This window comes from Vigna unguiculata, chromosome 7 (assembly GCF_037176805.1).
Source record: "Vigna unguiculata cultivar grain cowpea cultivar isolate G323 ecotype 2 chromosome 7, ASM3717680v1, whole genome shotgun sequence".
NCBI classification, from domain to species: Eukaryota; Viridiplantae; Streptophyta; class Magnoliopsida; order Fabales; family Fabaceae; genus Vigna; species Vigna unguiculata.
In genome coordinates, this window is record NC_140798.1 from 45,967,826 (window position 1) to 45,982,370 (window position 14,545).

At 28.9% G+C, this 14,545-nt stretch overlaps 1 protein-coding gene across 1 annotated transcript; it reads right to left on the reverse strand.

Moving 5' to 3' along the window:
* Positions 1-679: 679 nt before the first annotated feature.
* IPT1 (isopentenyltransferase 1) lies at positions 680-2,418 on the reverse strand. Its single transcript, XM_028082195.2, has one exon. It carries the CDS (start codon positions 2,033-2,035, stop codon positions 1,064-1,066), a length of 972 nt encoding a protein of 323 aa, XP_027937996.1. The 5' UTR covers positions 2,036-2,418; the 3' UTR covers positions 680-1,063.
* Between the last annotated feature and the right edge of the window lie 12,127 nt (positions 2,419-14,545).

The following is a 14,545-nucleotide window of genomic DNA, read 5'->3' on the forward strand; positions in this document are numbered from 1 at the left end:
ATTAAACCATGAAAGTGGAATAAGATGAGTGAATGGGATGAGGAAATTAAATATTGCGAAGGTGGTTGGGTTTATTATGATTAAAAAAAGTTGATGGTGAGTGGTGTTGTGTTGAAGTTAAAGCTGACGTGAATTAAGCAGAGAAAGAGGAGGCGTATCTGGAAGGAAACAGAATGGAGAATGTGTTCCGTTTGATGCATAGATTTGGTGAGTGGGTGACATAAATGCGTTGAGTGGAGACAGAATGAATAGAATTAAGATTTGATTCAACAAAATGACAAATGTTGATGCGAAGCGAGCAGAAAGCAGAAGGAATGTGTTGTGTTGTGAAGGCAGCCAAGACAAATTCAGAATCCGGAGTGCTCATCCCGTTCCTCTTCAGAGCCAAAACACACAAAAGAAAGGAGGAGAGAGAGAAAGGGAGAAAAAAAAAGTGAATGGTTGTCTTTTAGTTAATTCAAAAGAGGGAAAGAATTTGGTCTCATTCCATTTTCCACACTCTTTCTATTCTTCTCATCTCTTATCTCTATAAATATAAACATGGATGAGAGTGCCTGGTTCCTATTTCCTTGCCGTTCCAAACTTTTCTTACGTGATTTTCTCATCATGTCATTCATGCCACTCAGACACACATATATATCAACCTGTTCGACAATGCCATTCACAATTCCGCTTCCAATTTCAATAAATAATAGTAATTATTATTCATAAAAACAAAAAATAAAACCCTACTGCTAACAAAATTTTTCTCAACATCTGCTATACTACTTTCCATTTTTTTTTACAGCCAAATCAGCCTCGAGAAAATTTGTGGATTCGCACGTGCCAAACCTTAACACCCAACAATCCTCCGCAACTCCGAAACCAAAACCCATTCATAATCATTCCTCCCACAGCACAATTCGCAACTCCCATTCCCATTTTTGTTTTGTACATTTTCCGTTCCCCCAATTTTTCCTCCTCCATTTTTTAGGGTTAAATAAACAGATAGAAAAAGAGAAAAAAAAAATGAAAAAAATAAAAAAAAGAGAGTAGGAGTAGTAGCTGGATTTAGCTGGAAGACCTACTCCATCAAGAAGCGTTTCACAATCTTCACGCTTGGTTCCAACACCTGTCTCTCCCATACATCGGACCCATTGTTGGACCCTGACGTCAGCACCACTCGAAACGCTTCCGTAGCGTCGATCCTCCGTAGGTCCCACCCGGCGCGCTTCAACCGTTCGATCTTCTCCATCTGACGCTCCGCCAACTCGCACGTGTTATCCTTGATCGCCCGCACCGCTTCCTCGTACGCACGCTTCCGCAGAGGATCCTCGCCCGGGCCCGCGGGGCCGGCCCAGGGTGGGTACATATTAAAAAAGCGGTCGAACTCGGGAACCCCAATGGCTTTTCTGAGACCGGACCCGGTTCGACGGGAAGCCTCAGGGTCGAAGAACTGAGCCAACTCGTCGACCATCCCCGATTGGAGCATGTCGTCGACTCGGTGGCACAGGTATTGCGATAGCACAGGGAAGGCTATGTCGACCCAGAGGAAGCAACACCTGTACCTCAGCTCGGAGGATATAAGCCCCTCGCCGTGTTGGAAGACGTTGGAGTCGGGCTGGAAGTTTTCCACGAGAAGCGCGTGGACGAAGGAGTTAGAGCCGCCGACGACGATGGGGAGGCAATCCCGGCTGGTGATGTCGTCGATGATGTGGGCAGCGCGGCGACGGAAGTCGACGGGGGAGAACTCCGGGAGGGAGGGGTCGACGTCGCCGAGGAGGTGGTGGGGGACGTCGCGGCGCTGCGCGAGGGGGATCTTGTTGGTGGTGATGTCGAGTCCGCGGTAGACTTGCATTTTGTCGGAGTTGATGATTTCGGAGACGGGGAAGAGGGTGGCGAGGTCGATGGAGAGACGGGACTTGCCGGAGCCGGTGGCGCCCATGATGACAACGACCTTGTCCTTGCGGCGGTGGAAGGAGGCGTCCATGCGAGGCCACCGCTTTATGGGATGGTGACAGCGCTGCGGCTGAGGTTGCAGTATGGAAAGCCTCATAAGAGAAAGAAGATGAAGTGAAATATTGAAATATTAATTGAAATAGGGAAAATGAGGGAAGCGAAAGAAACAGAAAGGGCGTGGGTGTGGAATATTCAGAAATGGCATTGCGAAATGCGAAATTGAATTGCGCACTTAATGCTACTATTATTGTTACTACTACTGTTACAACTCATCCTAGTTTTTGTCGGGAATGCAAGGAGAATAAGGGTTTATTCTTGCATTTGCATTACTACACCGTTTGGTTTCAATGGCTCTCTCTCTCTCTCTCTCTCTCTCTCTCTCTCTGCTCATACTCTGTTGTGAAGTGGAATGAATGAAAGATTGTGCAGAGTGAGAGGAGGGAGAAATGTGGTACCTCTTATTTATTTAAACTCTCCTACATACAATACTGCCACTGTGTCTATCTTTCGTGTTTTTCTTCTAAACAAATATATTCCGTCTTTTCCTTTTTCTTATTTTTAATTCCTCTCAATAAAACACCAATATAAATAACTTCGATATTTTATTTCTCAGACAAAAAACCCTATTGAAAATATTTAAAAGCACACTGCAAACTTTTGGGACTATACCACCACATAGCCTTCTAATTTTAGATACTGTGTTTGTAGCTAGCGCTGTTAACGTTACCCCGCGTAACCTCAATGTGAACCAATGTCTTCCGCAGCAAGGAAAGAAAGGATTTAAATTTTATGCAACCCCTTTTGAGGTTTTATAATATTTTTAATTCACTCAACTTTAATTTTAATTTCTTATAAGTCCTTTTAGTTCCTTCCTATTTTCATTGATTCTAGTTTTTTCTCATTTCAAATAAATTCATAATTTTGGTGCAATTTTTCATTCGCTCTCATTCGTTAATTTTAGTCCAATAACTTATGAACACAACATATTCCTTTTAAGATACCATGTCAAAATATTTAATTAAAACTGTGTAAAACAATAATGGAGTTAACATTGCAGCCTTTCCGAAATAGAAACATCAAAATCTTAAAAGATGTAAATTAAAATCGCATTTTTTTAAATATTAGTGATAATTAAAAGGCCATTCGTATGAGATGGAAAAAAGATTGCAAAACGTGAACATTTTTTGGATGGCCATGTATATAATCTAGGGAGAGTTTTATGACATATTTTTTCTATAACAGAATTATAACTCAGATGTTAAAAGACTTGTTGACACTCAAGTGATTAAGGGAGTTGGGATCTTTTAACAAGAGATGATGAGTATACGAGAATGTGTGTTTTCCCTCAAGAATACAAGTGTTATTTATAGAGTTTTTCAACTCAGAAGTCCAAGTGATAAAATTGATTACCTTAATTAATAATAATCATAACAATATTATGCCAACGCATCTCTTACACTAAGTATTTGTTGTGGGTGGCAGCAATTGTCCCGTGACGGAGGTCAGGTGGGCCGAGTCACAATCGAATCATGGCACTTGGGCTCATACGCTCTTAAGTAGAAAGAGTTGCGCCCTGACTAATAACTATAGCTTTTGGTCAAGTGGGAAGCGCTCGATCCAACAATTGGTATCAAAGTCAAGGTCATGAGTTCAATTCGCAACGGGTAATAGCTGAGGGAGAGATTGTTGCGGGTGACAATCAAATTATAATATACAAGTGAAAACAATCCTTACTTTAAAAACACAATTTTATAATGCTAAATTAAATTTCTTATAATTTTTTAAATAATATTATTAAACTTAATTATTATATTTAAAATATAATTTCTTAGTAACTCTCATACAATGTTGTCTTTAAATTAATCGTTGTATATAAATAATTAACTCTCAACCTCAATTCCTATACTAATTATAAACACACTCAAATTCATCATTCTTTTTTCTTCTTTTAATAGGAGTTAAACACATACACATCAATATAATATATTAAATTTTTTATTCCTATACCAAAATATGAAATATATATTAATAAAATATTTTAAGAGACTAAAAGCACTAAAATTAAAAAAATTTAAATGTATAGCATGTCGCATAAACAAAAAACTATTTATTTAAAAGAATAGTTATGCATATATATATATATATATATATATATATATATATATATATATATTATTGTTATTTTTCTTTATAATTTTATTGATATTTTTCAAACAACTCCGATCTATTAATAATACATCACAAATTATTCATTATTTATTATATAACTATCATTGTTTTTTTTTTTAAATACAGAGACATGAAGTAGTAGTAGTAGTATATATATCTACAGAAAAACCAACACATTAAAATAATTTTCTTTAAATAATATGGTATAGTTTGAAGTTTTGGAAAGATGAATGACCTAACTTTATAATTTTATTTTATTTGTATGTATTTCTATGATTTCCCAAGTTTGTGAGTTATTTCAAACAATATAATATTACATTGATTGAATTAATAGGTATGAACGTGAGTGGGATAATTCTATTGTTGACAACAATTGACAACAACATAACATAACGTCCTAAATAGTGTGTGTGTGTGAAAATAGAATGAGCCTTTATAAGATTCCTTACTTGAAGTAAATGTTACATGAAATTCTATTTTCTTTTAGTGAACGGTCAAAGAATTCATTACACCTGTATTGCAAGAATGTGACATATGATTTTGGGCGGGCATAATGGAATTGCTCATGCTTTTATGTGAAAAAAATTACTTAATCTCCTTTTTCTCCATTGAATAGTGAAGGTGGTATTAAATTTATGAAGGAGTGTAGGTAGAAAAAAAAAACATATATATATCTAAAAGGACTTTTTTAAAATACAAATCATATAATTTAGTGCTAATACATGTTAAGGACTTTCCTTTGATCCAATACAAATCTTATTAAATTTTATATTTATATATACAAAAATTTAGTTATTTTAAGGATTTTCATTTCATCCAATACAAATCTCATTAAATCTTATTAATTACATATTTAGTTAAAAACAAATTAATTTACTTTTTGACAAGTTAAAATTTCATATTCTGATTTGACCTATATATTGATGGGTCAAGTGAATTAACTTATTTAATAATATTTGTTTCCTTGACATTGTTTCATATATTTATTAGAATAAAATTAAAGTAATTAATTTGACCCACCTATTTATAATAATACAAAACTTATTTCACTAAACCTTAATCATAATTAGGAGGTAATATTATAAAGGTAAAAAGAAACAAATTAAATTGTTAATTAAAATAATTAAATATCAAAATCACTCAAATGTTATTAAAAATATTTTAATCCTAAAATCACAATTAAAAAATAATATTATAAAAATATTAATAAAAATCAAATTATTAACTTATATATCAAGAAGAAAATTAATTATTAAAAACATTCAAATATTATTAAACAACACTATAATATTTAAAAAAAATAGAATCAGAACCTACATAATAAAAAATATATTAAATGATTGTAATGAAAAAAGATATCTATAAAAAAAAAAAACAGTCAATGTGTAGTGCGCACCTCTAACCCAATTTGACTAGTGACATCTTTTTATAATTATAAAAGTTACATAAATTTTCTTTCACTTAAAATATAAAAGTTGTTGCTTCAACACCAATCTCAAAGAATGCAAATGCAAAAAGGGAAAAAAAAAAATTAACATTTTACCTCATAAAAGAAAAGTTATAATTCATTCCAAATAATAATTACACTATTTCATAGTTTAATAGAACATCAATCTCAATTATACTTGGTAGTTATTCCCAATCATATTAAAAATTATATATAATGTCCTCGACTTACTTATATTTAGCAATTTTCATTTTTTATTATTTAACATTCCAACCACCGTATACTTAAGCAGTTAAATTATTCATTAGCTTCTTTTAAAATTTAATCAAATTCAGGTAAGTCTATATAAATTAATTATTAACCATATCTCTTCTAAACGAAACACTCAAATATGAGAACAAAAATATTGAAACCTTATACTTATTAAAACTTGAAAATTTATCGGTGCATATCAATCTTTATCCTTCCACCTTATTGCGAAAGAAAAATGATACTTTAATCTGTTTTTTTTATCTACTTTTAACTCACCACTTTAATCACTATTAGATCATCACATCATATCACTCGAAAGAATCAAAATAAATTATCTAATGATGATTGAAGATATAAGTTAAAAGTGGGTCAAAAAAAAGTGGATTAAACTATCTTTATCCATTGCGAAAACATAATTTGACTACAGAGCAATATTTGACATCTTTCACTATATTTATTTTTATAATTGTGTAGATAATTTATTATCTTTTGACAGCATTATCAATTTTGACATCATCTTCTCCTTATGTCAATAACACCCTCGTAACAAAAGGACAAAAGAATAGGATAAATTATCATTTAAAAATATTAAATAAAATATTCAAAAATATATTTTCCCTTAAATTATTTTTTATTATAAAAATTTATCAATTATCAAAAAAATTTTCTGAAAAAAATAAAGAAAATCACAAGGTCATTTTTTGTTGTATGTTCTCTTTTCTTGGTATAATAAAATTCCTTCACTTGTTTATGTTTCTTTTGTCTTCTTTGTACAATGATTGACTTGACCTTTTTGTGGTTTGTTTATTTGTTATTCTTAAATTTATCTTTAAAGTATCATGAAGTTTTAATCAAATTATTTTTACACCATAAGCTCAAGTTAGTTGCAATTTCACTAAGAAACTTCAAAATATTCAAATAACATTTATGCAACTAAAAAATAATTTTTAACATGTTTTTCATACTTAATGAACCCAATTATAACAAATTATAATTAAAACCATCTTTTAAAGCAAAAAAATCAATTAAGAAGTCAATATTAAAGGCTAAATGAGGACATAATTGTGCACTCATTCATAAGGTAAAGTAAATTTAATATCATACTAACATTTATAAAATATAGTTAAAATAAAATATCATACATAATAAAATTAGACATCAAGATACATAGTTCAAAACCAAAAATCATAAAGGTGTTTATGACTCTTTCATAGACCATCATACACCATACATGACCTTCAGAGGACTCGATGTATTGCGTATAATCTGAGATCACACATTTGTCATACTCACCATTACCTCTCAAGGGTTATAACTATCTTGTGATAAAATCACATAGCCCTCCAAGGAGTACCACAAGGTTAACTTCTTCACTTCCCTAAATATGATATTTTCTTCATATCATCCCGTTTGTTGAGAAGTCTCATTTGGCTCTCTCTAACTAGATATATCTGTTGGGAATTCAAGTGTGAGTCTAAATCACACATTGAGTAAAAATGAGAAAGTTGAGCATCATATAAGGATGAAGACCCATCAATTCATCGTTTTAAGGTTTTGGATTAAAAGTGGTGTCAATCCCATATGTGTGGGTTGTGCTCATGTCTCATTGGTGTTAACTCTTTTCGATTATCCTCTCTCGAAAGACCCGTTAATATATCAACACATCATCAAACATGGCACCCAACGGCATACCTACATATGGACAAATGAAGCCATGACCTTCCCAATTTTTTTTTATATTTATATAATTTCAAATACATTTTTTCAAAAATTAATATTTTTAATATATTTAATATTCTAATTAAATTTTATACATCTATATTTATATATAAGGAAAAGTTTTTTTTTTCACATCTATTTTTCAATTTTATCTTTTAAATAAAATTATTTTATTAATATTATATTTTAAGTGATTATTTGTGTAATTTAACCATTTTTTTATTTGATTATTTTTTAAACTTAATCATTATAAATGAAAATTAATTATAGAAAAAATATAAAAATTATTAATGTTTAATTTTATTATTATAATAATAACAATAATTATAATTTTATTATTTTTTAATTTTCATAAAAAAAGTAAATACAATATTTTTACCCGTTTATATAAAAATTTTGGGATCACTTTTTTTGTTTATGTTTTCATTCAAAAATATCAAGTTGATCTTATAATTTTTTTATTTTCAATTTTGTTTCAATTTTTTATAAAATATGCAATTTTGTTCTTTTTCGTTAAATTTTTTGAATCGAACCAATGTTTTTTCATTAAAATATAAGTTGTGAATAAGGATGTTTTGCTTTGATGGTGTAATTGATATAATCATATGGTCAATTTTGATGAAAAATCATTGCTCCGCTTCAAAAGATTTAACAAAAAAAAATACAAATTGCATCAATTTTAAAGATATCGAAACTAAATTGATACTCAAAAACACCAAAGAATCAACTACTCTTTTAAACGAAAAAATATATCAAAAGAATAATTCAACCAAAATTTTATCATTTCTAAAATATTGGCCGAAAATTTACTGCTGACACCCAAACATAACTGGAGTTCACTATCTAAGAAATTCACTAACTTTGAATTTTAATCCGGCGCATGTTGCCCAGTATTACACCAAAAAATAAAAGATCTTAATTTCTCTATACTAAGTTATCCGATTTGACTTTCTAAATAATTTTCATCTTTCATTTTGTATAAATGTCATGTTAGTTTAAAAATCCTCATAAATTTTTTTTTGAATATCCTATTATAGTCTAATCTATTTCACCGATTCAAATGAAGTGATCTACCAATCACTTTTTTTATAATATATATAATTATATTTTATAATTTATAATTTTATTATAGATAAATATTTTATTTTGTAAAATAATTTTTGTAAGTAGTTATTTTAATTTAAAAAATAATTAAATTTAAAAAGCGGTTAAATTAAAAAAAAGAAATCACTTAAAAATAAAATTGGTAAAATTAATTTAAAAAACATTATTTAAAAGTTAAAATTTCTTTTACATAATAATATAGAAGTATAGATACAGCTTAGTACTGTAACTTATTTATTATAACTGATTCAAAAAAAAAAATCATATTTTTAAATCATAAAGTGTGATGATATTAGAAGAAAAGAGCACGAGCATGACATACGAAGAAGAGAAATGTTGTCTGAATGAAAAGTATCTGAAATGGTTGGAATAGAAGAAGAAAATAAGACAGACCAAAAACATAAGAGTAAGTAATTGAAGACACTAATGTTTTGAATAATGTGGTATGCATGCTCTCCCTGGATACTAAGAGGCTACGCCATGATGTTCTGCCCCTAACTGTGAAGAAGGCTGTGGGATATGGTCCACTTTGGTCGCTTATGCCAAGGGCACAAAGGCATGGCTTATGCTCTGCATTAACCTTCTCATTGGTGTGTCTATATATAAACACAAACAGGTTTTAGTTTTCACTACTCTCACTTTTCAAGGTCTCGTGTGCTTCACTGCTATAACTAGATTATGCACCATGCATGCCTTGGCCTTCTAATTTCTGACACCAAGCGTGCCTTTCCACCCTCCACTCTCATTCATAAACATGCTTCTATATGCATATTTTAAAATGGATGATAGATAAGTTTATGGAACAACTTAGAATAATATTAGAAGTTGGGAGAGGAGAAAAAGATAAATATTAACCACAGTGATATTAAAAGTAAATAGCAATGTGAAATAAAAATTTATTATATATTTGATATCATTAATTTAAATTTTAGACTATATTTTAACTTTTGTTTTTTCAAAAAAATAAATAAATGTAAAAGCATGTTTGAAAATATAATTTTAAAGAATAAATAAAATGAAATAATGTTTCTTCTAATTACTAGTTTACTCCAACCCACTTTAATAGAATAATAATAATGGTGTGAGTAAAACTTAAAGTTTTTAAACAAATTATCCATCCCAATAATAGTAGAAAGTAATTGTACAATTTTCATAAGAAAAATACTCTTATACCCTTCACCTTCTTTTTCAAACCAAGTGTAGTAATGATATTATAAAAGGTATGAGGTATGAGTGGCAACTATATGAAACAACATTAAAAATCATAAATCAGCAACAAATAATGATGAACGGAATGATATGTTAAGGTATATTTGAATGTCATGCGCATGCATCCACATAGAATAGACATGATATATGCTGACGCGATTTGATAATATTTTGGACAAGACTCTTCAAATTATTAGAACTCGATGACTTTGGATGTATTCCTGAAACTTAACTTATACATTAAATGTTGTGTGTTCTTATACGTTTATACATATTTAAGGTTTGAAAGTATCTTTGGTGTTGGACAATTTCATGTTATACTCAAACTGTCTATGGTTATGCGGAACAATATTATGTTTAGTGTTGGATAATTTAATATTTAGCATGACATTTTTGTGTGTTGATAAGTAGAAACCATATTAAAATTAAGGTCTTTTTATATAATATAATTAATATTTTTGTGTGAATTTATTTTCAAAATTCTTGATGAATTAACAAATTTCATCACAAATATTATTATTTTATTTTTGATGAAATTTTATTATTGTAATAAAGTTTTATTGTTGTAAAGTTTATCTAAAATCTAACACTATATATGGAAACTTCCATCTTAATGTTATTTTCTATTAATGATCAAAGTATTTTGGTAATTGTTCGTTACTATAAACAAATATATTCATAAAATTGATTAAAAAGTTATATAATCAAACTAATATATATATATATATATATATATATATAATAGAAAATTACAGTATAATTTTTAAATAGAAAAGATGTTGATATAAATCGATGTTCGGTCAAGAAAATAAAAGGAGAATTATTCTTTTACTTTATAGCTTCTGCATGTGACCTTTCGCGCATGTTAGTAAATAGTCAAATGGTTTGAACCAAAAGAAGAAAAATTCCATGTCTTGTCTTCGATGTGAATATAGTGTTTTTTTTTTCTATCTTTTTACAATATTAAAATATTTTAAATGTTTGATGTATCATTTGAATGATGTTTAAATGTGATTATTTGACGATATAATTTATCAAAATTAGTTGTTTACAAATTTAATATAGCCTGTTAATGAGAAAGTATTAGGTTTGAAGTTCAGACTCAACCTGACAAATACGGTATAATTTAAATTTAACATGTTAATTTTTATATTTCATCATTTAATTGATCGAATTAATTGTATATGAATTGTTTTGGTTGTGTTTTTATGTTCGGTTAATTAAAAAAATGAATTTATATTTTGATTATAAAGAGAGATATTAAGGTGAGAAGAGATGGGAATGCAATGGATTTGACTTCTCTTACTAACAATTTAGAGAAATAAAGTTAATTTGATAGAATTTAAATGGGGGAGAGGTTGTAGAGGACAGTTGCAGAACTTGGACAAAATATTTAGGGATACCAAATTTTATATATATATATATATATATATATATATATATATATATATATATATATATATATATATATATATATATATATATATATATATATATATATATATATATATATATAAATTATTTCTTATTAAATAAAAAAAAATTATTTTCTCAATTTAAACTATTTTTATAGAGTAATTCATATACTTTTTGATTCCTGATCTTTCTAATTCATTAAACTCATACATGATGGATTTTCCAATTCAAGGTTATTCATTATGTATAGAGAGATGTCAAAAAAATTCATACCCTCGACGGGTAGGAAATGAATATTTTATTTTAAATAGATACCCGTGGATAATAGGTACATGTATTTTCAATACCCGCATGTTAACCAGTTGTATACGGGTATCATAGTATCTGTACATGTGGATACCCGTACCTGCTATACTTTAATTTAAATTTAAAAAAAAACATTATTAAAATATTAACATATTGATTTTGAATGAGTTATTTTTTATCAATTAATTTAAAAAAAAATCATTTCTTTGTAAAATGTCATTTAACACGATTTAAATGGGTTATTTAGACTTTGTTTAAAATTTATGAATGTTATGTATTGTATTTTATTTGAATTTACGATTAAAATATGTTGTTAAATATTTATTTTTATTTTTTTGGAAACACCCGTGGGTACCTGTGGATATTAAAAAATTATGCAGATACTCACTCGCATAACGGATAGCCGACGAATATGAGTACGGGTAAGGTACGAGGGAGCTACTACTCATACCCTACCCCTGTTGACATCCCTAAATTATGTGCAATGAAATTTGTAACGTAGTCCAAAATACATCTATAAAATTTTACAAATTTTACCATATGTAACAAAAAACACAAAATTCGTAGATTTCATAATTTAATAAAATTCCTAAATTTCATTATTTAGGGTTATATTAATTTGGGGAGAAATATAATTATGGTTCATATCAATTTCATAAAAGAATTCCAAAATCAAAATTAGGGTTCATACTATTTTGGAAAAAACTTAAATGAGAAAATAAGAAAATCATAAATCTAACCCACATAAATTATAATATAATATTAATCTTGATTATTCATGAGAGATATTGTGATGATGCATTCTTAACCTCTTTAGTTTCCAATTTCTATATCCAGATTTACCTTTTCATCTTCTTTCTTATTGACAAAAAACCTTATAGTTAGGGACAAAATCCTAATTTTTTTTAACCAATATCTATCAAATTAATTTTTATTTTATTTTGTAAACAATAGAAATATATGAATAATCAATATATATAAATAAAATGATGAGAAATTGTTTTAAATTTATTATAAATAATATAATAACATATAATATAATTTTAAAAAACATAAAAATATTTAAAAATTAAAAATTAAAAATTTTTGGGGGAGCCATGGCTCCCCTATGTCATATTGATGTTCCGCCATCTGTGGAGGGTTCAATTCTCTCCGCTAAAAACTAACAATTAATAATTATCGATCTAGATAATTAAAAAAAATGAAAATGGAATTAAAGGAGATTGGTCAATAAACATTTGCTATCAAGATTTTTGTTACCAAAGAAATTGATTTTTAAATTAGTTTCTACTCAGTTATTGACTAATTTAGTTTCTTGTCGCATCCAATAGTCTCATTTCATTTGAAAGTTCAAACCTAAGACGGTTTAAATATTTTTTTCTCCTTCATCATTTGAAACATCTTTTAAAAATAAAACCGTGACAAAACCTCGTTCTAAACAAATAATACCTCAAAAACATAATAATTTACCCTAAATAATGTTATTCAAAAAACTTGAAATCAGAACACTAGTACCTAATGTAAGAACAATTTCAGGGTTCTACATGTTATACATTCGAAAAGTCATTCACTTAAGTCTTTATCGGATATGACCCATATTTTATGTAATCTAATTAACCCCAACTTCATTTCGTCTTCTCGAAATTACTTTCTCATTTCCATCATAAAAATTCATAGCATGAAGTGTTGAATTTTCATGTCCCGAACAAAGCATTGGGGAATTTGAGTGAGATGCAGTATGAATGGTGTGGGCGAGTGGAGGAAAAAAAAGAAGGTATATGGTTGATATGTAAGGATTAGATAGCTAACAGCCCGCCATAGATTGATGTGACGAACGTAAAGTGATGTGAAATGATAGTAGGAACTAATAATAATTGCCATCTTCACATATCTCAAAAGCTGAAAGCAAACCCTAATAAGTCTCAATATTTATGCACAATATCAACCTTCATACCTCTGCTTTTCTATGTTGGGGCCCTTGACATAATTCGGATCGTTAAAAGGATCTGCACATTAATCCATTACGCCCACACTTTCTACGTGGCTCACCGTTATCCTCTCCCCTCTCCCAAGTAAAATTATAGACAATCATATTTTGAAATTCCAAAATTTTTTATATTTATTCCACATTATTTTTTATTAAATTTTTTTCTTTTTAAATATAAAATTATTCGTTTATAATTATTTTATTCCTGCATCATAACTGTTTCTAAAATTATCTTCGTAAAATGTTATTGACGCTAAATTTTCCATAACACGAAGCTATAGTTATAGCTTTGCACTTCTTCACGGAAGACTCTACTAATGATCAAGCATGCTACGAACCTTCATCCATGTCCCACTTTCTGTTGATTTAACTTCTTTAGTCAACCTTTGGATTAGCTTTAGATTCTGTAAGTTAACTCATCGGAACATTACTTAAGGCTAATCAAAATACTTTTCAGAAAAATAAACGCTTCTTAATTTAAAGCTGGAAAGCAAGTGCCAAGTCAACAAAGATTTGTTAAGTTTCAACCATTAACAAATTCTCATTCAAGATACGGCTAAAGAGAAAATAAAGTTAGTCAAGCTAAAGATAGTGATTGTGATTTCTGGATGTTAAAAGTTGAATATAATCATGTGTGCAATCATTACCAGCGTTTAAATTAATTTGATGAAAGTTCAAAGATGATTTTTCTGATACTTTTTTGAAAGTAACGAGCCAAACATTTTAATTATTTTGGTGCAATATTGTTAGGTTTTATAAAGAAAAAATTACTGGGAAAACAAATATTAATGAGATTTGAGTTCAATCACATAAGACATTGATATTATTCTTAACCTAAAATTTTAAGGTAATGAATTTATAAATCTTTATTTTTATATAATGTTCTACTTTCTTATTTCTAGTTGGTTTTAACCATCGGTTCAATACCACTTGTTAGGTTTTATAAAGAGAGATTCACTAGGGATAAACAATATCAATGAGACTTGAGCCCAAACACA

What these genes read in the sequence shown, in the direction of transcription:
- IPT1 (XM_028082195.2), bottom strand. Translation starts at nt 2,035, where the DNA reads ATGAGGCTTTCCATACTGCAACCTCAGCCGCAGCGCTGTCACCATCCC.